Here is a 27493-nt window from a genome sequence, read left to right as displayed (position 1 = left end):
CTTGCTCAAAGGTTCATGGAACTATTACCAGTTTTGATAATTGGCTTGGTAAATTTAAATTCTATAGCTTTATCTATACTACATGTGGTACATGCAGGAGACAGTTAGCATCAGGTCAGTATCCAGTCACTGCTATGAAGACTTTCTTTTTGGCATCCACAGATGCAACAGCTCATAACAAAATGGTGCAAACAGAGGTGAATCCATGTTTGCATGAGTTTTACTTTGCCTGCCAAAGATTTCTTTGAGTAGGACACTTCCTCTTCAATGCTGACTTCAGTCGATTTGAAGACTTGAAGTTTGAGGAGCACATTTTAAAATGAATTTCTGGAGTTTGAGCTCTCACAAATGTCCCCTCAGGGTCCAAAAAGCTCTTAAACCAGCTGATTTATCAGCACATTTTAAAGAGCGTGAAACATTTTAAACATTTTCAGTTATTTGGAGTCATTTTTGCATCAGTGACTGCAAAGGATTCCCGCCATTTTAGCTGCTAAATGCTGCACGAAGTTCACCAACAGCGTACTGTAATTTTAGAGCTCTGTCTCTGAAAACAGCAGCATGTGGGGGCTGAAAATGAAAGTATCGCCTTGACATTTTCTGAGAAACTTAGCTGTTTAAAATAGTCAAGCTCATATCCTGTTTTGTTTGTGCTGTATGTTTACATTAAATGTAGTGACATCGGAGAGCACTTGATGCTTAAAGAGAATTACCAAAAAAACAAAACAAAAACAGACCAAAGTGAACATAAAACATAATTTCTAAACAGCATCAATTTAGATGTATGCTCTCACCAGCCACTCTATTAGGTACGCTTTGCTTGTACAGAGTTGGACTCCTTCCTTCAAAACTAACTTCATTCATCACAGTATAGACTCAGCAAGGTGCTGGAAACATTCCTCGAACACTTTAGGTCATATTGACGTGATGACATCACACAGTCGCTGTGGATTGGTTGGCTCCACATCCATAATTTCAAACCTCTATTCCACCATATTCTAAAGGTGCTCTATTGGATCAGGATCTGGTGACTGTTAGTCCATCAAACTTGTCAAAAAAACAAACAAACAAATAAAACAAACCCACCCACACACACACATTAAAACATAACATAACAAAGTAGCAGGAGACTCTGCAGAGTCAGCTAAATGGAGCTGGAGTGGTCAGCTTTTCCATAGCCTTAGTGGCACAGACCGAAAGGCTCTGTCCTTCCTAGTCTTTAGTCTTGTACAAGGGACGGCCAAGAGACTTTGAGCTTGAGGTATGGCGTGATATCCTACTGGAAGATGGGTGCACTGTCGTGATGCAGGCATAGTCACGACCAGCAACAATACTCAGGTTAAGCAGTTCTCAACTGATGTTAAGGAGCCCAAAGTACACAAAGAAGTATCACCCAAATCATTACACCACCACCAGCCTGAACTGTTGATACAAGGCTGGATGGATCCATACTTTGTTGTTTACTCCAATTTCTGACCCTGCCATCCAAATGTCACAGAAGAAATAAAAGACTCATCAGACCAGCAATATTTTCCAGTCTTTTATTGTTCAAGTTTGGTGAGCTTGTGCAAATTGTAGGCTCAGTTTCCTACCTGGTGTGATCCTCTGCTGCTGTAATCTTCTGCTTCAAGGTTACATATGTTGAGTGTTCAGAGAGTGCATAACTCAGTTGCACTCTCAACCTTAGTTGTAATAAGTTACTGTTGCCTCCTATCAGCTTTAAGTAGTCTGACTTTTCTTCTCTGATCTCTGGCATCAAGAAGGAATTTGGTGAACTGCTGTTCCCTGGATATTTTCTCAGTTTCAAACTATTCTCTCTAAACGTTAGAGATGGTCGTGTGAGAAAATCTTGTATGTTAATCTATAAGATTATCAGACCATGCAACAGTCTGTTAAGTCACCGTTCTTCCCCATTCTGAAGCTTGGTTTGTACTTCAGCAGATCGTCTTGACCGTATCTGCGTGCCTAAATGCATTGAGTCGCTGCCATGTAACTGGCTGATTAAATATTTGAGCAGTTGAACAGTTGTCTATAAGAACTACAGTGAAGTTTTGCTGCTACCTACTGGATGTCAGGAGGGATTTTCTGTCTCAACAGCACAAAGAAGTGCGATGACCTACTGCACTAGATTTAAGGTTTCTTTAATTTTGAAACACAGCATTCAAGCTCAAGACGACCACAGTGTTTACAAAAAAGTTACATCTACAGTGATTTTTTTTTCCTCCACAAAAATTTTAATGAAAAATTTAAGTCTATTTACCATATTCACATTAATGAAGTAACACACGGTGCTTCTACAAATCTAAACTAAAAACAATAAACTAGCAAACCCAATAGAAAAAAAAAGTTGTTTAAAAATGTAGAAATTAAAATGCCAATTTCACAATTTTTTCTTCATTTTGTAATAGTTTATAACCAGTATAATAGCATTGCATTACAAAACAACAAAGAGTATGACTATCTAAAGGAGAAAAACTGCATCAGTGTAATAACATTTAACAGAATATAGGTGGTTCGAACCAGTCAGGCTCATTTTCTCAACAGACTTTAAGTAAAGAGATTAAAAAAACAAAACAAAACAGTAAGGGTTGTGCTTAACTTGTTGGCACAGTCTCAACATCACCTCTTGTACTGATCACGAAGCACATCTAAGAAGCGAGCTGAGGAAGCAGAAGTACAAACATCTCACTGCACGTTGCAAAGTTTGTCATGCTTCAACAGGAAACGTAGCAAAGAATTTTCAGATTGTACAGAGAGCACAGTTGTTGCAATCCCTTCACAGCATCCACTCACCCGTAACAGTTTTTGATTATAAATGCTAAAACACATTTGAGAAACACTGCACTGCCTATGCATGAAGCTTCTCCTGAAATTTCTGTTGAGATATGCATATTTTCTTTTTATATACACATTTGGATTAAGAGAGTTAGTCACTGGGAGGAGGAAGCGGTTTCATTTTGCAGGGAAGGTATCATCGGATATAGATGTGTGTGGACAAGTCCCAGTTTTGCTAAGGGAGCACATGATTTTATTTAACAGGAACATGGTTAATGCATACTATCCTGAAGTGTGTAAGGGGAAAGAAAATAAAAAGGAATATAAAAAGAAATCTCACACACTCCCCTGCTTCACCATCTCTCTCTCTATATATATATATAGATAGTTAAAAGTGTCTGCTTTTTTACTGCTTCCAGTAGTATATAAAAGAAAAATTAATCATCTCACTAAGTGCTGCTTCCCTACAACACAGTTCATCTTTGTCCAATCCAAATTATGAGCTACAATCACAGCTTCACACAGTCCTGGCTGTGTAACAGGGGCTCAACACAGTCTGAAAACAAACAAAAAATAAAACACGCACACTCCACAGGAAATAACAGGGTCTCGAAAGGAAAAAGAAAATAAAGTTCTCTTTCAAAGGACTATAAGACGTGCAATACTGCAGGAAAGCGGTTTCCAGAAATCAGGTTTAAGACAAAAATGCAACAGCATGCCAGTGCCAGAGAAATCCAAGTGTGTGGTGCATGTGTCACGTGTAGACATTAAAAATAACAATACCTTGTACTTTTAAGCCAGTAAGCAGAAAGCAGTGCTGAGGAACTGAGAAAAAAAAAGTTTTCTTTTTTCCTGTATGTTATGCTTTAGAGGAGACAAAAAAAATACATGAACTTAAAAAAAAAAAAGTTTGTATGAATGTGCAATGTATTCCTCTCTGAGTATGGTACAGTACTTTACAAATCAAAACAACCAGTAGTAATCAATGTTAGTCTATGAGCATTTCCAGAGTCCTTGACACAGCAATGCTTGTTAGATGTGACTGGTACGTGTCATGGTGCATTCATAAAGACAAAAAAAGAAAAGAAAGATTCAAAGTCAGCCCTGGCACCATCATGTCAGAGTTAATTTCCCAGCACCAATGATGATTCGTGCAGTAGTAAACGAAGCCGAGGAGATGTAGACAAGTTCCTGCACTCATAACTCATGAGATGAGATTTGATGGATGTCCCAAAGCTCTGCTTCAACCAGCCAGTGAAAGCACATTTGGTTTCATATATTAAGTCAAGTCAGGCAGCAAGAAGCAAGAGACTGAGAGAAAAATTATCTATGGGGGGAAAAAAAAAAAGATGATGGAGGGGCTTTCTGAGTGACTTCAGTGGCATCAGTGCTGCAGACCAGATGAGCCTGTCGGGGTCTAATGCGCTGGAGTGTTGTTGGGATCTGGTTGACTGTTGGCGAGGTACTTTGCCCGCATGCTGGAGGTGTACTGTGAAGAAAAACAAAGAAAAAAAGAAAAAGACAATTCACATCATGGTTTCACTTTTTTCCAGGTACCACTCCTCAAAAATACTTGAAACCACATTCTGTGTAGGATTCAAAAGGCTGATTTTTACTCTTACAAAAAAAAGAAATAAATAAAAAGAAAAGGTAAGCAGCAGCAGAAAAACAAACAGACATACAAAATACATACATGTACAACAGCTACAGAGTACACAGACATCAGACTAGAAAGAGCTGGACGCAATTTAGGATCATTTTGACCCTCTTATCCTGCCAGACTTCGTGCTCGCTTGCAGGGCCAAACATTCATATAGATTTAGGATACAGCCATGCGTTCTTTGAATACAGGTGATGCAAACACAAAGGCTGCATTTCACACTCCTGTCGAAACACTTGGTTGGCACTTTGTCAGATTTTGAGATCAACCCTCAGAGCCGTCCAGACAGCCTGCTGATATGAAAGCCAAGTATTTCCAACAATATGGGCTGAAACATCAACACTTACCATGCACGTTTAAGTAAAATATTCAAGATTAGAAGGGCTGTAACCGTAGGCTATATGTTAAAGAGGGACAAAGCCGCTGTGCCGTTACTGATGTGCCATCAGTTATTTAAGTCCTGCTATAAAGCTTAGCTGAGCATTTTCACTGTTCTTTTTTTAAACTAGATGTGATAAAAGGGACAGATGTGACTGTGTAACTGATAGATACCACACCTTACACCCCCATGCAGCAGTGATTTATTAATTAATAGGTAGCCACGCCCTGAAACATGCAATGCTGGATTCTTTCTTTTGCCTATAATGGTGATTATAATTTACACAACGTAAGACTTAAAAAGTGTCTGAGATAATTAATTCATCAGGATATGAGTCACAGATCAAAAAGGAGACGAGGTCAGTTTTACCAAGGACTTCTATACTGCTGGACTCCGACATTTGCTCTCGGCTCCAGACTTTTTTCGGGTAAAGTAACTGCCCCCTTCTGGCTATTAGAAAGAATGCGGGGTTTAAACACTTGTGCACTGGGCTCACTTTTAAGACTTTAAAGCTATCTGCAGGTTTTATACGCAATCTATGGCTGTAATTGTCTGTCCATCCATTCTCTTCCACTTATCCAATTCAGGGGGCTGGTGGGGATGGAGCCTATCCCAGCTACAACAGGGCTAAAGGCAGGATACACTCTGGACAGGTCAGATGGTGGGATTCAAACCCAGGACCTTCTTGCTGTTAGGGAACAGTGTCAATCACCATGGCAATAATAATTTAGGTTAAGTTTACAATTTCATTGTTTTTTTGTTTTATTTTTTTGCAAAAAGGATTAGAATTCTAAAAATAAGTTATGAAATGTAATTTAATCTTTCCAGTTTTACTGAACAGTTTAAAATCTTCTAGGCTGGGGAAAGTTATTAAGGCTGAACTGTCTGTAAACATTGTCAGCACCCTGCATTTTTCTTACTAGTTTGTCTCAATGTTTCGAGTCCAGAAACAAAATAAAAATAAATAAATTAAAAACAAATATCAGTATTTTCATATTTTTCCCCCACGATGCATTTCTTCTCAATGCAAGAATTCAGGCAATGCTGGATTCAGTTCAGAACACCGTCATTACTTTCTCATCCACATTGTCATAAATACTTACAGAGACTAACAAGCACAGGTGTTAACTATTCGTTTACATACTCAGTAACCACTGTAGTGATAATGGTGGTGCTTGAGAATGTAAAGAAATGATGGATGAATTTGTTTTTATCATCAAATGTAGTGTCAGTGAGGAAAATATTAGAAAATAGAAAGACACTAAAGGTCATACCAAAGTCAGTACCTTTAAGTGATATGTCCCTGCTTTACACGCCAGTAAACAATCCTAAAATACTTTAAAATGTCTACTTGTAACTCCCATGAGATCACCCTCGAAGCCAAGAATCAAGACAAAGCACATCCACATTATCACTGAAATGGTTTAATGGACTTTTAATTTAATGTTGACTGTTGTTGACTCATAGATCATGGTGTGCCTTAAGGCAGAGTTACAGCTTCCTCCCAATATATCAGAGTTGCAGGGGGTAAATGGACATGCAGCCTGGGGCCACAGGAAACAAACATCAGGTGAGACACCAGGTAGGACATTTAGCAAGAGTCGGGAGAGAGGGGGAGTGAGGGTGAGGGGTCCATTAGATCTGGTGGGTCCTAAATAAAGGGTGAGTAGAGCTGGGAGCTTGGGAAGTGGTACAGGGGAGGAACAGGCCAGCAGGGGGAGGAAGCGGGCATGTTTAGTACCTGTTAGCATAGCAGATGAGGTTACCAAAACGATCTTGAACTCTCCGAAGGCTTTAACTGCCAGCAGTGACCGCTGTTACTGTCCGCAGCAGTCAAATACAACTGTATGGATCCGCAGAAGCAAAAACAAAAACGACAAGAAGAGAGTATATAGAGAAGATACACAAAGCAGTGTCGAGGTCCAGACAGACACACAGACACCGGGGAGAGCAGGAAATCTGGTGATGTTCAGGCCAGGTATACGCAGAAGGGAAAGACGAGGTTGCCTCGTGATACAAACCAACACCATTTTAATAACTCTTCGGCATCAAAACACATGCACAGGGATTTATAGCATTGTGTTATGCCATTTGTTTACATTATGTTTACTCAATGAACTTCTGATCACCAATAAAAGCAACGCACTATGGACAGTATGCAGGATTTTTCTCCTCTCTGTAACTGTTCAAGTGACACACAGAAAACACTGGTGACAGCATGGCACTTCCATTAGCTGTGGTAGCTTTTCTTTTAAGGGTTATGAAGAAACTATACCCTGGACGGGTTCGAAACTTCAGAGAGGCAGAGAAACATTCATGCACACATCCACATCTGTGGGAAATTTAAAGTTCCCTATTAAGTCACCTTTTGGATTTTTAAATTGTGGGAGAAAGCTGGAGCTTCAAGAAGGAGAAAGCAAGAGTTCTGTCGCCCCTTCTTTTAACAAGATCAAGTACAGCACAGCACTGCTAAAGCTGGGAGAGACTGATTAAGACTCAGAAGGGTGGATCCTTAAAAAAACAAAAACAAAAAAAAACAAAAACCCAAATCAAAAAAACAAAACAGTTCCCAGAGACTCATCTCTATAAGGCTTATACTAACAAATGAGCTTTTGTTTTTTGGCACGGCAACTGTCACAGCATAAAGTTTCCAAAAATCTTTTAAGGAAGTCAGGAACTAAATCTGGCGGGTTCTGGTGAATTTACTGGGGTTTTCCACGACTAACACGGAAACCACAGCTTCTTCAACGATTCACAAAACAAAGAAGTGATTAGAGCTTTTATGTAGTAAAACTAAAGATATGGGTACTTTTTCTTATAACAAGAAATTTGAATAGGTTCTCTGTTCAAATACATTAAAAGAAAAATGTGTGTAAACAACCTAAGAGCAGAGGCAGGGGGTGATAACGAGAAAGGAAAGCGAGTTAAGCAGAGAAAGCGAACAATCTCCCGATAGTTTCATGGTGCCAATGCCGTTAAGCAAAGATAAACATCCATCAAACAGTCAGTGCATCATGTGCAGTGGAGACAGATGCTCTGAAGTTCTCTGTCTCTCCTTCCACCTTTTTATGTCCGCTTACCATTAATTAATTAAACTCCAAGGAAGCATCAAAGTCACACGGCAGTATATAGACACCACCTGTCTAGTTAGCTTCATTCAACATGTCTCTTAAAAATAAAGTTAACAGTTTCTAGTTTAGTTCTTCAGTTTTTCCTCTGGTGTAAAGGTGCAGACTGAATACTTTTATGAGGTGCTTTGACAGGAAAAACAACACTTACCGAAGGTGGAGGAGACTCTCGTCCTATCAGTGGTGTGTTTTCACAGCGAGAATTAGGGAAGTTGGCATTCTGAGCCCTGAAGGGGAAAAAACACGATTGGATCAAACTCAGTGACCACACAACTACAGTGTCAGTACTCACAAACAGATTTGTAGATTTGAAACCATACACTATAAGCATGAAAATCTCCAAGTAAATTATAGCGATAAAAATCATCATTCCCTCCTCAAGTTTCCCAAAATGTGTGCATTATTCAGGAGGCAGACGGCTTTGATTTTCACAGGCATCACAGCTGGAGAACACCAGCTGCATCTGCTGCACATAACATGGCTTGCTATAGGAGTAGAGCTCTGTCTGGGGACAGATAAATTTGCTCCTGAATACACAAGGAATCTAATGTCAGCCTCACTGTGCATAATCTGGGCTGTCTTGTAAAAATATATCATCCACCCCTCTTGCCTTTAATGTGGTTTTCCCTTTAAATTTCAACAGTAATGTCTTACATGTACTCTGTGACGGGTGCGTTGCTGACGGTGTGGGCTGCAGCAGGGATGGAGGTCTCGCTACCATAGCTGCTACCACAGCTGTACAGGCTCGGCATGTGAACCCGGTACAAATTATCATGGTTCTGCCTCCCTCCATGGCTCAGAGACTCGTCCTCACTGTCCTCCTCGCTCCTGCAAAACACCACACAACAATATAAAACCACCACCAGGGGGACCCCGTGTCCCATCTCACTGATAACAAAAGAACATAAAGACGCCACGTGGTCACGTTTTTCATTAGTCTGAGTCACATTCTGATTCAATTTCATCTCTGCTTCGGGAGGAGACAATAAGATAAGGTCTCTGCTTTTTGAAGCAAAGAAGATGACTCAATTAATTGGCCCTGCTCCTTCAAAGAGCCCTACTTTTGCATGTGATTTTTAACAGACCAAGAAAAAAAAATTACTTCTGCAAGAACAATGGGATTCTATTTGGTTCTTTTCAAACATGGAAGCTCAGTAGTGTATGAGATAACATTAACTGATTAAACATGGCCTGTCAAAACAGAGCAACAATAACGCTGGCAACATGGAGCCTGTCTCCCTCTAGTGTTCCCACAGGCTGATTTCATGCATTTTTAATCCATGACATCATGGAATCTCATTCAGAGCACTTCACAATACAATCACTTGATTCTACATGGTCAGGAAAACTGTGCTAATAACTTACTGACAACACTAATGCACTGGAAATGCTAAACTTCGATACTAAAAGCACATCTTGATAATGACCTGCCATTTCAAGCTGTTAAGTAATTAGCTGCATTATTACAGCAATAAAATAAAACAAGCTTGGCAGGGAAACTGAGAAAAACAGACTGGTAGCATGTAATCCCTTGCTTTATAACAGGAAGCTCTAGCTGAGATCAAACTGATGAACATGCCCCCCCAATGGTAAGTTAATTATATGGAGCAGCTGAGCTGAGCCTGAGAAACCACATTCCTGTTAGCAAACCATATCTGCTGTTAATAAGAGAGAAATCAGAATGATTTCACCCCACCCCTGCAAAAGACCAAAAAACGTAGTGAGATAGCACATTTGATGGGGGTTTAACAGGAAGTAATCTATTTGAGGATGCAGCTAGAGCCTCCTGGACCTGTCCCAGCAGTGAACAAAAACCAGTCTTTCAAGCACAGACAAACGCAAGTCTTACAGAAAAACAATCATGTTTCTCTGCCCATGTAATTTCTTTGTAATGTAAAAACAAGTGGCTACAAAGACATGCAACAAATTCATGATTAATTAATGGGCTTTTCCTCTTGAATTATTTCTCACTGTATATAAAGTCCTCAATATAAACCTAGCTTAAAAGCTTTTGCACCACTTTACAAGGTCTTTCTGATGAGGACTGTGCAAACTGTATGAGGTCAATGAAAGTCGTACCGCTTGCCTCTCCAGGTGTGCGGCACACTGCACACAATGGAGCTGAACATGAGAGCAGTGACGAAGGAGAAGAGCACGAGGTAGATGAGACCCTCAAGTCCATCATAACAAAGTCCCGTCATGGCCTGGACGTAGTCCTGTAACAAGCACAGGTGTTCATTTTAGTTTTTGGAAGATTTAAATAGGTTCAAACTGTTTTGTTTATTTATTTTTTGATAAACATAAGGGGAAAAGGGCAAAATAGAAGGGAAGAAGTTAAAAAGGGGTCTTTAACATGCATCTGCTTTGACTTCTTGTTTAAACTAGGTCAAACAAATGAGATCACAGTTGGCAAACTAGAGAGGAGCAGAGTAGGTTTTCATCTTTTCATCGTGACTGAAAATTTTTGACTATATGCACTGCAGGAAAAAAAAAAAAATTGTATTCTGCTAAAGTCTCTCTCTTTACATAAAATAATTGTGTTGCTAGCCAAGGAACTCTTTGAGAGAGACGAGAGCAGATAGCACCGAGAAAAGTGCTTCACTTGCACATGTGCACTTGGAATTTGGAAGCCACTGAGGGACAATCTTCCAAAGCACAGAGTACTTGTCATTCAGCCAGCTTCATAAATGGTACACAGCCAGCATCAGTTGGACAAGAACTTGCATACAGGAAAGGAAACATTATTTATGATGGCAGGTGTAGTCAACTGCACAGGCATAAAAGACGGGCTGCTTTATACAACTAAGCTGCACTACAAGGATGTCAGTACAAATCAAGTCCGCTGGCCCTTTTTCAATCAGACAACGAGCAACCCCACAGTTAACAGTGTCTCAGTTTGTAACTCTTCTACTCACCATGTGCAGGCTGCGACAGTCCACCAATGCAGTGAGCTGATGTAGGCTGATCTCTGTGGTGTTCAGTATCCTCTGGATCTCTTCCAAGCGTCCCTGTAAATTAGCGATGGGAAACTCAAAATGTGCACTGTTGAAAAATGGCTCAATGGCTTGAAACCACAAAAAGAAAACAAAAAAAAAAGTGGAACAAAGTAAAAATCAGAGCAGTTCTCATTGTTTACCTGAAAACACACTACACAGTAAGTTTCCTCATCCTGTCTGTTAATAGTTTAAACACTTGACAATGGAGAATGAGATAATGTGATTATTCAATGCACATTTATGAGGGATTTGTCTCGCTTCACTATACAGCAGTACAAAGGAGCCAGAGCTGAAAAAGCAGATTATAATGTATGATACATTTTAATGGACAGTTCCCTTTTTCCCTCTAGTTCTTTTTTTTTTTTTTTTTTTTAAGATCTGGCAGAAAATGTCTGATTGCCAGATAAAAAAAAACAAGTGTTTCCGTCACCTCAGCAAATTTCACTGTGTGGGTATGTGAAGTGAAATATGCCTCCCTCTGTTCCCTATGTCAGCTCTCCTTTAGGCCTCTGTCAACACAGAGTAAGGACCATCCCTGGACAATAGCATAGTGTTGTATTGACAAGGGCCAGTGAAAGCCTAATGCACATAATGCAGGTCCCAGGTGGGCTGTCAGCAGGCCTTTATGTGGACAGGTGCACTTCACTTCTCTGCAGGCCGCACAGGCCCCATTCACTTGTATGTTGTGTCATCACAAACCGTTAGAGATACCATGTAATGTGGGACTACAAGTAAAGGGTAATTTATTGGTGTAGGAAACATACCTTGGTTTGTATATACTCTCTGGTGGCAGATCGAAGCAGTTCAAACACATCATCCTGCATTTCCACTAATGCTTTGTGGCTCCCGGAAAGCCTCTGAAAAGAAAAAAAGACTGAATATTGTAGCAGTCCAGCATATTTCAAAAGTATTTCCATTTTTTAAATCAGTGCCAGAGGCTTTCAGTGGCTGTCTCCTTTTGTAGTCAAGCTGATGTCTTGTGAAATCACGCTGAGTTTATAGAGCTTCAAGGCTTATATAATGTATATATAGCGCTTCGTTCTCTATACACAAGGACTAACAATAGATGCCTAGCTTTAGCTGCACTCAAAACTTCTAATTTATTCATGGAGCTTGAGAAATTAAATGTAGGGACTCCATTAAAGAAAACCGCAGTTTCACAGTAACTGTAACTTCTGTACAACATCTCTCATGCCCAACACCCTTTGAAGCAGCCCCACACTATCACCATGGACGTACAGGAAGTGCTGCTCTGCATCAGCTTTCCTGCTGGCATAATGAAATGTATTGTATTGGAATGGAATACATGGAAAAAAATTGCTTTGAGGCAGTGCGAGTGGCCCATGGTGCCTACTTGCATTCCTCCTAATAACAAGGTCATACATCATGCAGAAAATATGTCTGTTGAGATTTTAGCATTATGAGCCTGAAATGGTTTGGTTTAACATGCACAAAGATGGATCTAATAACACATGTAACAAACCTGCTGGAAGGGATTGCTCTGCTCCAAACTGCAACTAAGGTAGTACTGAAGGGTTTCTGCAAGAAAAAACAGAACACATATGAACATGTTGGCAGAGGCACAAGAAGTTACATGTAGGGCTGCGGCTAGTCTTTATGACGACATAACTTGAAAGCGGTTTTAACTGCCAAATATGTGAACTTTTAAGTTTCCTCAGGATGTTTGTTCTATTCAACTGCAAAGAGGTTAACAACATTTGTTAGCTTATCATATGGCAAATGTGGCAGCTTTTTCAGCTGCTCCCTTAAGGCCAGATGCCCTTCCTGACGCAACTGTTCCAGGGATATGCGTTTGAACCAGGAATCTTTCATGTGCACTTGTTCAGTTTGCTCATGTATGAAAACAGACATGCATGTTGCTTATTATGTATTAATATTATTCTTTTTATCCTGATTGCATTACTGTTATATTCATTATTCTTCTTTGTCTTTTATACAATGAATATCTAGCCTGCAACGTAATTAATTACAGGCACCGTTAGCTTCACTGTTTGATAAACACTTTTTTATAAAAACAGATATGACAACACATTCCACTTAACTCAAAATGCACTAAAAATTAGAGCAAAATATATTCACAAACAACCTGCACATAACCTATGAAAGGAAATCCTTGCTTTCATAGGTTGAGACAAATTAAGACGCTTAAAAAAAACCCTACCATCAAATAGATTTGTAGCTGATTAATCCTCTAGCAGCAGCTAAAAAACTGCTATATCACTGTCAGATTTTGTAACATGGTCCAAATGTCTTGCACATCACAATAAGCTGACCTTAAAGGGGAACTAGTAAGCTAATGTCAAGGACCATATATTATTCTTGTAGTCTAGTAATATAGCTCTGCATGATTTACAGTTCAAAAACAAATGTGCATTTATGCAATACTGGGCCTTAGTGCGTTATCTCAGTTCATCCATTGTGTGAAAGTAGTTATTAAAGCTCCTGCCCCTTTAAAGGTTTTTTGTGTTTAGCTTTCTTGCACAACAGATCTGTAAAACTTCTGTGCTCACAACTTGTGCCGACTGCTTGCAATGACCATGTTAAGGATATCCCTCCCCTTTGACGTCAAGCCGAAAATAGACAAGTGCTAGAAACAGCACAATTAGAGCAGCATGAAGCCTGAGCTTTTGACTCATGAGTTTATTTGTGCAAATTTGACCTTCGGTCTTAAAAACATAGCCATGTTTGAGAATCTACTTTTTCATTGGGAAACATACAACAACAACAACAACAAATTACTAACATAAAAAGTCAACTTACTACTAGTACAAGTCGGAGTCCAGGAACATTAAGTACACAGAGGTATTCAGCTGCTAACTTTGTGTGTCGGCCTTTTAGCACTAGCCAGGCAATGCAGCAGGTTTCTGAATGTTTATTGTGAACCCCAGAGTTCAACAATCAAATTTTATTTATGCAATTTCAATTTGCAACAATGGCCTCAAGGCTTTACCAAGCCTAAAGATCCTACAATGTTAAATACTAAAAGAAAAAGAAAAAAGAGAGGGCTGTGTAAAAGTGGGCATCAGATTCTCTGCATGATTATCAGTACAAGTTACCACTTTCAAAACATGAGATACTGTCAAAAAGTACTGATTATAACTACTGCAGGACAAGACAGCTATGGCTTTTTTCTATATTTCTCATTCTTGCATCACTGTGCTTCGTCTTCACAGAGTCACTGGTTCAGACATTAAGATTCAAGGCCAAAATATACTATGTTACTGTCTAGTTTTGAGTTATTGAATGCTGCCTTGTAAGACACTGATGGCTACTGTAACTATGAACAAGTTAATCATGAGCTTTGAGGTTAAATGGAAATGTGTTTTTCTCCTAACGCAGCAACACTTGAACAATCAGCACTACACAGCCAAAGAGAGACTTAGGATTAAGCCTTTACTGCAAACAGCTTCAGGAAAACAACACCTCTAGAGTCATTGTTAAATTACAACATGACCATACTTGCAACTGCTTGCAGTACACGATGAGCCAAAGAAGACTAATTAATTTTTCAGACTTTCGCTTGCTATTACCGGCCACTTCAGTTAGGTTAAAAATCACAGAACTGAGAAGGAGTGGATGAGAAATGCTTTTGCGTGAGAGCGTGACTCAGAAGCGGTGGAATACAGAAACGTCCACGGATAGAGGCAGTAAGAACACCACCAACCTGACACATGGTGTTAGTGACGTCCAAACTCACTGCTGTGTCAGGAGCCTTTTCCCACACAGCTGAGCATGAGAAGCGAATTTCCGGCATTTAAAAGTACATATCAGCAAGCTTCTGTTGGTCCAGCTCTCACAACTACACCCACACATTTATATCAGGAGGAGCAGATTTCCTGAAGTCTGTGGATGAACTACGGATGCCTCATCATGGGGTTGGGATCAGTTTTTGTGTCACTTGGTATCAGAACATAGTTAAATGATGACTCAGTTATGGCTTTCATGATCAAATAAATATAACGGACAGGAAGTGGGTTTATATAATTTTCACAGTATTATGCCATTTCCCCGTGTAGAAGAATTTGTTTTGCTCATAACTCTGTGAGGAACCCTCAAAAGAAAGGACAACAAACACGTATTGTTCGGTATTATGATTAGAGCCAGTGAGCCATGCCATCAAGATAGCTTTGGCATCCAGTCACTGCACTAGGTTAGATTTTTAGTAGTCAGAACAAATGAATGAGTTGCACTGTGAGTATTCCCAAACACAAGGATGTGTTGAAAACCAGATGTCATATAGACTAAATAAGCAAATGTTCACAAGGAACCAACTTCCTCCAAACACAGAGGGATCAAACGCACAAATGTAGCCGTTTTGAGCATTTATGGAGTTTCTGGAGTTCAAGCCTGCTCAGAGTCGCAGCTCATCTTTGTCACTGTTGCCACCATTTGTGTTGAAAACAAACCATCATAATAATAGAGAAAAACCGGCTGCAGCAGAACAAAATGCAGCCTAAATTTCTCTCTGATAAAATGCCTAACAACCACACAATGAGAAAGCACACGCATGAAAAATAACATTGAGTGTTGTTGAAATGATGCTACCACAACCACTGAGGGGAGAAAAGCAATAAATCCAGTGCTGTAATAACACTTTGTGGTATCCAGAGATTTGTCTAGTCCAATTTCATGAAGGCAAAAGCTGTAAGGGAGAAAAAGACAAACACAAGAACAGAGTCTGGACTTACAGCAGTTTTTTCCCCCCACTTTGTGTTAATACTGTAATAGCAATATACTTACTGCCTCATCACAGTAATAATAAGTGAGTTCCTTTTTTCTGCTAAATAGTTAGCATGTGTTTAAGAGAAAAAAAGCAAAACTGAAAACCCCCACACTGCATAAATTAGCCCTAGGGTAAAATAAAGCGTTAAAGCTGCAGCATTATACAGTTCAGTGCATAGTGAGCCAGTGCTCATTGTTCAGATTAACCATACAACGGAGCATTTAAAGCTAATGTCCTGGTTTCTGCCCAAAGCATGGCAATCTCCATGTTTAAGAGATTAGAAGAAGATATATTTTGTTAAGCTGATGTCAAATAAGGGATTTTAAGCAGAAATAGGAGCACCAAAATCCTTGGTGGCGCTTATAACGTGTGATTATGGGTCTTATTTCAGAGACACATTATCTTTTTCCCCCCTTCCAAGGACTGAAGGAGGATGCAGGAAATATACTGCGCCCTGGATACTGTGCTCCTTGGTTCTTATCTTCCTCATGCAAATCCAAGGCACTATTTTCCCTCTTACATGTGTCCCATCATGAGACAGATAGGGCAATTACTAAAATCAGACAGTTTGAGAGCTGTCTGTAGTGGTTTTTTAAAAAGCAGCCCATTGTCCTTCTGCCCCCAATGCAGATGTGGTAGTAGTACTTGGAACCTGCTATGGTCTATGGAGAAGAGCAAGGATGACCCTTCAGAACAATGAGACCTCAGTGCAGCACAACAAAGCATTCAGATCCTGTTCTCTGCCCTTTCAAAATTCCGTTATTTTGAAGAACTTACTGAATCTTTACCACATAATGATCTTTATAAGAGGAGCTCATACCTTTATTGATGACTTGATACTGCTTTGTCACTTCAGTGACATACGTATCAGGAGATGCACAAAAGTCACTGGTGGTCTAGAAAAACAACACAAATTAGACTTATAAATGAAGAGGACTCAGTTGGTGACATTTGCATTCAAATGCAGTCAAACGCCATCACAGGCATGATTGCAAATGAATCATCATCTTTGATGAACTGATTGCAGCTTTAAAAAACAAAACAATAAACAAACCAAAAAATAAACACTTCATGTCGCTGGCTCCCTCAATCTCTGCTGAGAGCAATCAAACAAAATAAATTAAATAAATTAAATAAATAAAAAATAAGCACATTTAGGTGTGAACAGCTTGATTCATCTGCAGGGGAGGAAATCCTCCACAGGGATATTTAATTTGCATAAATAAAGATTAATGTTCATCAACATTTTTCAACCTCCTGGAAAATTCATTTAAAATGCCTCTTTAAATTATGTAATACAAAACAATATAAACAAAATATATGGATTTATTTTTTAACCTGAGTGAAGCAGCCAGTTTTACCACTTTCTGCTTCTGGGAGCACAAATTGCAATATTACCCCCATAGTGCATAATAACCAGTTATTTTGCTTCTAATCACACATCTTAATCAATATCATTAGTCTTAAGGATTTCTGTAATAAGTACCTAGAAAAATAAATCACCTGTAAATTGTTATAACTTAGTAAAAGCAGTTTCAATAGAAATAAACAGGTCCTGTGTAGCATAGTCCTTCTCATAGGCACTGCTATTTTCATGACTATTCAGTGTATTACTCCTTATATCTTGACTCATGAACTCTACTAGTTAAATGAAATAAAACTCTGCTCTGCAGCCACAGGCTGCCCACAAAAACTGTTTTCCCAACAGGATCATGCAGTGATGCAGAAACTTACAGCAGAGACAGCGAACTCCAGCCCCAGGGAGACCCAGCTGATTACCAGAGCCACTACACCAAATAGGCACACCCTGGGGAGAGAAAGGAAGTGAGAAGTATATTTAACCAGCAGCAGCTTTCATGTGCAAAAACAACTTAATCCACTGCAGAAAGAAAGATATTTAAGATAGAAAATTTGACAATTTATTCAACACACAAAGATGTGCAGATCAATCTTAAAGAATAGCATCAGCTGCAAAGGCAGAAGGATAGAAGAGGAAAGCAAAGGAAATCACCAACATACATACATGGATAGATTACATAAGCAACTAAAATCAGATGCAGCTAAACAACAATATTGAACAATATTGAGTGATCCAAAAAGAACACAGGATATCCAATATCAAGAAGTGATACTGAGAGTCTGTGTTATTATGTGCAAAGATAGTACATAACAAAATAAATGCAAACCTGTCAGGCCAAAAATGTCACTTGTGTCAAGAGTAGTTATCAAAAATACTGATCTGATCATGATGTGATGCTCCCGTGAAATTAGTTTTAAAAGGGCTGAAATTTCAAACAAACTTTTTTGTATGAACTGAACAGTAATGAAGAAGTGGTTTCATGTATGGTAACCACCACTCAGCTAAATCATTTCCCAGGTCACAAGAGTTTCCCCTTGAATCTTGTGAGACTCACGCTATGAGTGTTCCTTTGGAGTTGCGAATGAGGCCAAACAGCACCAGAAGGCAGATGAGGACATCGAACAGAAGCAGGGTTATGTAGCCCAGCCACCTGTGAAGACACATGTCATTAACAACAAATGGTCAAAGCAGCACAGCTAACCATCTCTCAGTAAAGAAGTAATTCTCTTAACATCAGTCGCAATGATTTCAGCTTATCCTGTGTATTATAGGTATGCCTCCTGAAAGGTTTGTTACACTTGAACATGAAACCTAAAAAAAATAAAGAAATGAGAACCTGAAAATAACTGAGGTTAAGTCATACTTGTCTTGGGGCAACTTGTAAGTGACATGTCATAAGTAACCTAGAGGGCAACCCTGGTGTGTGAGAATTAAAGTTACCAGCGAATATTTATACTCATTTACTGAAAAGGATGTCAAAGGAGGGTTAGGGGCCAGATGGAAGAGCGAATTAGGAAAGCCCTCTGAGGACCCCCAAAATAAATGAATAAATAAATATCAAGGGACCAGTTCACCATGCATCTGGTGGCTGGGCAGAGCAGCCGGGGTCAACTCGCCTGTGGGTTCAAAGCCTTAAGGACTTGATGGTAGTCAGGTGCAGAAGCCCTAGCGGTTTCACCTCTGGCTTTCAAAAACTGGCTTTTGGTACCACTGAATGTCACATTTCTGGTGGAGAAGGAGTCTGAGGTGGTGAGTGGGATAATTGCATTAGATATCCCGAGCTTAATGGACAGCTCAGGCTACGAAACCAGTTTCCTGGAGTGGGGGATGAACTTCCATCAGGTCCACTCAGGAGTTGTCTAGGTGAGTGGTGGTGGGCAGGAGTGGGTATATTTGTAATCTCCTCGTTCAGTACCTCCCTGCATGTTCAGGTGAAAGAGTGAGTCATCGATACTGGGGAACTTTAATGCTAACATGGGAAATGACAGTGCGACCTGGTTGGATTTGAACGGTCTGCCCACTGTGAACTTGTGTAGTGTTCTGTTTTTAGACTTCTGTGCCAACTACAGTTAGTGCACAATGAACACCATCTACAAGCATAAGTGTTTTTAAGTGTTTCAAAGTTTGATCATCAAATGATCAGATGCAGCCGTATAACTTGGACACTTGGGTGTAGAAAGGAGCTGAGCTGTGGTGCTGGCACAGACATCAGAGTTGAAGGGAGCTGTTGGAAGAGTCCTGTTGGACTTGGTTATCCTGTTTGACTCCAGAGACAGCTGAGAGATATTGGTAGCTCAAGCAAAGTGCAGCTCTGGCAGTAGCTGAAGCAATAGCTCACGTCCAAGGAGTTCAATGAGACTATGGAACAACTCATAGGAGGAAGTGGTGCTCTACTCTAAATTGGCCCATTGCTCTAAATGCAATGGGGATTGGGGAGGATTTCCTTAATACCGCTGACATGCCTTCCATAGTAGAAGCAGAGTCCGGGGGTGACTCATCTCTCGCAGGAGAGGAGGTCACTGTAGTTAAACATCTTCTGGGTGGCTAGGTGAATGAGGTTTGCCCTGCATTTCTTAAAACTCTGGATATTATGGGGCTGTCCACAACAGCTTTCCACAATGTTTTCTGCAATACTGATTAGAGGTCTGCAGCAGTGCCTGTGGATTGGCTGACTGAGGACGGGACTTCTGCTTGCATATACAAAAGGGTGGCTTGGCTCTCCCTTAGAGATAAGGCGAGTAGCTTGGTCATTTGGGTGTGACTCAGAGTAGAGCCACTACTCCTCCACAAATGAAGTGGTTTGGGAATTTGATTAAGCCCCAGGCAAGACCCAAGATTGGAAACCGTGTCCACCTGTTTAAACTGAAAGATGTGGCTGGGAAGAGCGAGGCTAATAAGCCTTTTTAGGCTGCTGTCCCTGCAACTTGGATAAAATAAGATACTAAAAGAGCACAATTTAAACAAAAATATATGCTTGTAGCTAGGTGGTAGCATTCCTTTTCTTCCCTGTAACTATTAAATCACATCTTTCGAATGCATGTAAGAGCAAGTATTATGGGAAAGGGTTTATTGTTAACAGACTGTGAACCTATTCTTCAAGGATATAATTGGTATATTTAACTGACACCACAATTCCAGGGTATTTTTCCTGTCACACTCACAGTTGTCCTTTGGGGGTGCTGCAGATATCAGCATAACTGATCCACATATAGTAAAGGCAAGGAGTCTCTGTAACCTTATTTGACAGAAATCTGTACATTCAGCTGGCTTTTCTGACCATGTGATAAACAAAGATATATTTTATGCATGAGAAAATTAAACACTGCTTTAATTTTCTAGCAGAGAAATGTAGTCCAGGCTTGCAATTTTTAAGCACGTCAGCTACCTAATTATGCGCTGAATAACTTAAAGAAATTCCTGCTTGCTTGCACCTACCATTGCATCCTGCTAACTTGAATCACTTAAGACATTTTAATACAGAAATACATCCAACACAGCAGCACTGTCTAACTAGGAAAAAACTAACTAAATTTCAATGAAATATAAATGCTGTAATAAGCACCAGTAAAACAGTTCAATTTTTTTCTGCATCATTTTAATAAAATAGATGTAGCATGAGAGAATTAGCCTGCTGTTATACCACTGCAAAAAGTGGTGCTTTGGCTCCACTGTCCCAGTCTTACCTGTACCAGTCAAAAAGCTCAATCTTGCCAGCAAACTCATCCAGGGAGATGTTGGAGTTTTCCCAGAAGGGAATCTCCACCATCTGTCTGACCAGCTCATCCAGCTGGCCCTGCAGCTTTTGGATGATGGACAGGTAGTCTGCATGCTGTGCATACTGCCCCTCAAGCTGTTGCAGATTGTCATCAACTGTCTGGTTCAGTGAGGAAGTACTGTCATAGACCTAGAGCCAAAACAGGGCCAAACAAGGCCATGATAAGAGTTCAGACAAGAAAAGCGGGGCTCACTACACAGCTCTAATGAAACTGGGGTTGCTTGTGGCAGCAAAGCGATTAATTATTAAACCTCTTGGTATAATTTGTGCACTGTGTCTTACCAACTTCTGCACTCCAGTGATCGTGCGGTTAGCATGGCGGAGAGAATACGTCATTCGATTCACTCCATCACAAGTCTCGCCGTTCCCATAGAAACCGACGGCAATACCAGCGCTGAAGGGAGACAAAAGGAAGGGAGGGGACACAGGGTGGTGAGGAGGAGGGATTAGCTAAAAAAGACACAGAGAGGAGACAGAGAAGAGAGCAAGCCAGGGGGACAGCTAGCCAGGGAGCGAGGCGTGTGAACTCTACATTAACCCTGTCGGTTCAGACCCCAGTCAACAGGCTCCTTTGAGCTTCTGCAGAAAGACTCCATACAGAACCATGGAAACACAGAGGAATGGACCAGCTATGCCCCAAGCCCCACACTATGACTGACAAAGGCTGTACTGAGGCAGGAGGTCTGCTCCCATTAGCACAGGCAGGCCTCAAGCTGCAGAAAAACAGCTCTCTCTAATGCATGAGCAACAGTTTCCGAAAGCACATCGATGGCAAAAACAGTTTCACATTTATTAAAATCCTAATATCATTGAAAACATACAGAATTAACTATATTTACAATAAAACTGTTTGATATATTCTAATATTTCAGTGATAAAATATCAACTCCAATTCTGCACAATAATAAAGATTTAGCTCTGACATCAGTTCCTGCATTGCAGATGTGGACATTTTGGAAGCACTTATGCTATGACATTCATCCTATAAACAGATTGTATCAGATGAAATGATTATGAATGAACCATTGTGGGTTAAAAGTGTTCAGCCAACAGCACTCAGTAGATCAGAAGTTTTTCCGTTTTCCTGGAGTGCTGCTAATCTCTTCCTCTCACACTCTGCAGTGTGATAAAGGTAAATAGGAGCAGCTTCACAGTACAAAACAAACTAAACTCCCTGGTGAGATGTGACCCTGTGGAAACTCTATACTATTCATAAAAAGAAAAAAAAAGTGAGAAGATAATCCCTTTATTTTTAAGTGATGCAGTTTCTTGTGCAATGATACTGTGATGCTGAGCGTGGACCCACTGTCAACGAACAAAAGCAAAGCAAAACAGAAATGTCAGATCTCTCCAACTTTTTTTCCCCCCTGCTCAGCATTTATGCGCGGGTAAAAGCGCGCACACAGATACGGTGATTGTAATGCAGTTCTTGTACTCATCAGGTCCCCAAGCTCTATGTGCTACTGTGAATCAAATGTGATGGCTCTCTTGCGGCCCATCAACAGGAGGAGGAAAACAGGAAACAAATTCAGTTTCCAAGGACAAAAACTGTGTCCAGATGGTACAATTCTTACACTATGCACTTAAAAAAATAATAATGTAAAACCTAAAAGTACATAATGCTCATATACTGTACATCCTCCTCTTCACAAATTCCTGTCACACTGTTTATTCCCATCAGCACAGTTGTGGTGGCAACAATCCAACATACACAGGAATGCAACAGTTTTTAAATTATTCTGTATACAATGGTATGTGGAGGCTTTCAGTGTGGGTGTGAGTGATGTACTGCCTTAGATGGTTCAGGAAGACATTAGCAACAATACAGAAACCACTGAATGAAAACTAGGTGACTTGTAGCAACAAAAGCGAAACAGCTGTTAGTACTGCAAAGTAGGCAGGCCAGTAATTAGACTTTCATCAACTCTGTGACAAGCAATTGATGGGACTATCAACTTGAGGAAAGGATACTGCTGATTGACATTAGATCAGGTTGTAAATACATTAGAGAGTTACCTATGCAGACAGACCCTGACATTTCCACTAATTAATAACCATCAGATACAAAGTCTGGGCTTTATTTCGATGTGGTTATTTTCCAACATCGTAAGCACTTTCATCCAATTTTGCAAACTTAATATGATAATACCACAGTGAACCAATAAACTATAAAACTGCACAAATTTAGGTATTTATTGAATTCATCCCTATGAACTATGTCACAAAGGACTGCTTGTTTCAGCACGGCTCAACCCACTCTGAATCTGTAGCAGCTGACCACATTATTTGCATATTCAGCTAATAATGGCTTTAGATTGGTTTACTGCCCTTTACCAATGCTTCAAAGGCTTTATCTCTGGCTATGCAAATGCAAAGCAACCAGTACCAAAAAAAACCAAAACAACAAAAAGACAAATCTTAATGCCGAGTGCAGTACCTCCATTATGATTTGCTCCAAGCAAACTTCTATAACACTTCATACTGTTAATCATACTCTAAAACAAAATCAAATCATAAACCATGTGTTATCTGAAAACGCTATCATTGACTGAATTATTTCATTTTATCATTGGGCTCCTCATAACTCCGTATAACAATTTGTTCAACCAAAATTGGTTTACAAAACACTATTACAAAACAAGAAGAACAAGAGTAGCGCCATGAGTTACAAGCGCTAAATAAACAGTCACACTTGCCATGTTTTCCAAGCTTTAGAAACAAAGAAGGAAATTCATAAACACCAAAATGATCAAACATCCATTTCATTATAACATAATCAGAAAAACCAAAACATTTCTGGATTTTTTTGGAGTCATTTCAATAGATGCATCCTTTGCCAACTTCTGTGTTTGGGGATCTGACATCATGGACTGAACCATTGCCAGTGTTTAGGCTGTCTGTATTGTTCAAGAGTAATATGTTATCACCAACACTGTTTATCACCACTGCAGTCCCATGTTAATACTCACCTACAGACAAGCGTTGCAATAATGACACACCAAGCTGTGCAGCAACAGTCGGCGTTGGGCTGCTCCTCGTTTTTTTTCCGCCGGCAGCACAGCCAAATGGAATAGAAGAGCAGGAAGAGGAGGTCCAGAGCCAGACAGGCAAGCGCCACACCTCCCAGTAACAGGATTGACTGGTAAAAAGAAGAATGGAGTTATGGAAAATGTCATAGCTGTTACTGGTTTCTCCTCAACAACAACAACAACTGGGATAAAATGCTTTTAAAGTGTCCCACAATGGAAATGCACACGACTTCAAGTATGTTGCTATCTTATCTGAGTGCTATTTTACACCCAGTCTAAACAGTGGTGTGTGCTTCAATGTTAAACAGAAACATGAAGACAAAATAGTCTGTTGACTGATTTGCAAACTGAAAGACTTAACTGAGAACTTGATCTCAGACACAACTGCAAAGAGCAGCAAAAACCACAAGAATGTATAATGATGTACAATGTGATAGTCAAACCTCTCTCTACTAACTGTAGCTCTTCGTATGTAGGTCAGACAGAGGGCCTATGTGTTCACTGCATGCTCCTGAGGATTCATTGCTGGGGCAGATTTCCATCCACTTTTGTTTTTGTGAAAAACCCAGTGTTGTTCTACTCGTTCAGTTTCCCCAACAAAGCATCGCAGTGAATGACACGCCCTAGTGACCTGTGCAAAGCAGCGAGTGAACACAGCCAGCATTTGACTACTCCCCGTGTTCCCAGTGACATACACAAATAATGCCATGCCTCATCCATGCTGCTCTGCATACTTCAACCAGGAGGAAAGACTGTGATCATAATGAGGATTAATTTTGGTGCATCACATCTTTACCATCTGGGCAAGATGTAAGAATGACATACTCAAAAGTTGAATCACCTAGATGCAGCCTGAGCCCCATTAATGTCTCAGCCATCTGGATGAGTCAAGAATGTCCCTGAAGCTTGAGAGGGAGCATTGCACTGGCAATAATTAGCAGGCTGTAATTAAAGTCAGTCAATAATTATGGTTTGTAAGCTGTCCCAATGATAACACCTTTTATGTGCAGCACTTGTCATGAGAAAACTGAGAAAAGGAACATATAGCAGATAACAGCTGGATTACCCTTTTAATAGTCTTGTTAAAAGCAACAGGGATCTGTTGCTTTTAAAGAGATATTGTTCACACTGAACTTCCTGAACAGCTGTTATCCAGTAGGGGTGTAACATTTCGCAAACTGGGACCAAAGGAATTCTTTTTTTCTCAAGTTGTGGCATGAAGTGAAATATGGTTTTTGAGAGCTGTTATTCTTTTGTTATATCCATCATATCCTACCAGGATAGCTGCTGTGAAAAGCTGTGAACTTTATACTCCTTAAAATGCTCACTTGCTCCAAACTAAAATCTAATCGCACCATTAAAATCAATGTTTAACTAAAGGAATTTGACAGCAGGTAACATGTTAGTTCGAACAGGGAAATAATCAGAAGTGAAAGTGTAAACATCCTTTTAACTGTATAAGATCTGGACCATGACCGTGAATTGCAGACGCATGTCTGGAACACGCCTTCCTCGTTTCAGAGGAATCGTGATTCACTTCTCGATTTTCTGAATCTTCTTCCTTGGTAAAAGGGAAACGGGGTTAGATCTTGATGCATCTCTTAAAGTTAACTCATGTCTGTAGATTTTTACACTTGTTTTCAAAATGCTCCTCTACATTAGTCTGCCTGCTCTTAGTAATCACGGACCCAGAGCTTTATTAAAAACCACAAAAGTACTCAGGATTTGGTAATGACGCACTTTCTAACACCAACAGCATAAAGAACATAGATAAAAAGAGGAATTTAAGTCTGTCGTCATAATTATAATTATTATCAAACCTTTTTGCAGATCTCTCTTTATTAAAACCTAAATAAAAACAATTACTTATCAGACTAGCTGTACCAGTTTCCACACAATTAAGGACTGCAAAGTGTTACCTGGATCTAACAACATGGCTTTCACAGATGATAAACACCATCTTTGTTGAACATAAATTCAAAAAGAAAGTAATGCATTGTTCATGGCAATTCAAAGGTATTTATTGATTAAAGGACAATAGAACTAATGGGTCTGAAGAAGGGAATAACCACCTAGAGCTGGGTACCTATAATGAACATAACAAGTTGCAGAGACTCTCCAAAACTCACTTTATGTGACCTAAATTTAGAAGATTCTATTTAATATTAATCACATGAACAAACACCCTGCTTTCCCTTCCCCCCAGAGTCTAAACTACTCATTAGACTGTGCAGAATCCTCCTTAACCCCTGCTCTCAGTTTAACCTCCCCGATGTGAGTCTGTTGGAATAAATATATTTTTCCTTTGGGTACTCCAGAGTCTTAATGCCCCCCATGTGGTGTAACAAATACTGACCATGATAAGATTACAGGGAAAATAAGACATAAGGAAGTGGTTGCTTAGGTCATCTTATGTGGCCTGGATTACACTATACATTGCCAGCTGGTTAGTGTCTGGAAAGCTACACACACAGATGGTGTCAGGGATCAAAAGGTGGAGAGAACGATCAGCTGCCACCAATACAACTAATAATATTAAATGACAACCTTACAGGAAAGAAAAAAAAAAAAACAGACTGTAGCCCAGCATGCCCAAACATGCTACAATTGCGAAATGGAGGTTTGGGATTTTATCAAACTGATACCGAAACAAGCACTTGATAATATCACAGCCCCAAGTGTGAGTCTAGGAACTTGTAGGGTATTATTTTACCTGTTGATACGTCCAGTCTTCTGGTCTGAAGTCACTGCTCGTTTGCTCGAACCTTAAGTTGAAATGTGGAAGTCTGTGCAGCAGGTTCACCCACCATGGTGGAGTGTAGCTAACCACCGCTGCCATGGGGAGCAAATGTCAATGAGATCCACGGACAACGGGCTGGAGAGAGGGGACGCTTCAAAGTGTAAACACGGAGGGGAATCCACCTCATACAGTCAATCTGTAGCCGGGGTGGATGACAAAAACACATGCAGTAATGTTTAAGTGTTTTCTTCACTCTGACAATCATAAACATTGCATTCATTTATTTTTTACCTACATATAAAATCCTAAATGCTTTCATTACATATTAATACGAGCCCGGACAAAACAACAGCTCGCTAACTTCACAAACACTGATGCAGCTAGCACTTAGCTAACCTTAACTACTCGATGTAAACCTCAGTCATGCTAGTTACTTTCTGTCAACTTAACTATCTCTGGCGTTGTGTGACAGTTGGAACTTTGCTCTAATGTTAGCTGTAATCTCTCAAGCACAGAAGTCCATTTAAAATCACATAAAATCTTCGTTTTTTAAGAGCTACTTATACCCGTAAAGTAGGTTAGCCAGCGTTAAGTCTGCTAACGTTAGCCGGTTTAGCTGCTAGTTAGTTGAGTCCGCTGAGAGTCGAGGAGGAATCAGAAGAACCAGTCTCTTTTGTTTCACTTGGCATTCTCCTCTGCGGTTTATTGCATCCTGCCTTGCTCATTTGATAGTTCCTCATTTCATCTCTCGCAGTCTTATCCCACCGCAACGACTCAAACTACCGAGCGAGATCTCCAACCAGTTATCGTTCGTGCGGGAGGCTGGAGCCAACCCAACTCGGCGACTGTTCACGACATTCACCCAGCTGGCAGCCAACCCAGCCCCGGCCCGCAAAAAGTAGCCCAACAC

The 27493-nt window shown here is 40.1% G+C and overlaps 1 protein-coding gene across 2 annotated transcripts; it reads right to left on the bottom strand.

The window, feature by feature from the left end:
* Positions 1–2122: 2122 nt before the first annotated feature.
* Positions 2123–27493, bottom strand: ttyh3a (tweety family member 3a). 2 transcript variants are annotated; one of them, XM_004552236.2, is made up of 16 exons: positions 27150–27493; positions 26557–26779; positions 23784–23953; positions 21097–21208; positions 20723–20943; positions 18094–18189; positions 17414–17486; positions 16500–16575; positions 12419–12474; positions 11700–11792; positions 10855–10947; positions 10019–10155; positions 8594–8767; positions 8091–8166; positions 6553–6654; positions 2123–4261 (listed from the first exon to the last, which is right to left on the bottom strand). In XM_004552236.2, exons 2-15 carry the CDS (start codon positions 26680–26682, stop codon positions 6574–6576), a joined length of 1584 nt encoding a protein of 527 aa, XP_004552293.1. In that variant the 5' UTR covers positions 26683–26779; positions 27150–27493; the 3' UTR covers positions 2123–4261; positions 6553–6573. The 2 variants fall into 2 exon arrangements, with proteins under 2 accessions (XP_004552293.1, XP_004552294.2); XM_004552237.2 differs by lacking the exon at positions 6553–6654.

This window comes from Maylandia zebra, linkage group LG4 (assembly GCF_041146795.1).
Source record: "Maylandia zebra isolate NMK-2024a linkage group LG4, Mzebra_GT3a, whole genome shotgun sequence".
NCBI lineage: Eukaryota > Metazoa > Chordata > Actinopteri > Cichliformes > Cichlidae > Maylandia > Maylandia zebra.
This window is presented reverse-complemented; position numbering and strand designations above follow the sequence as displayed.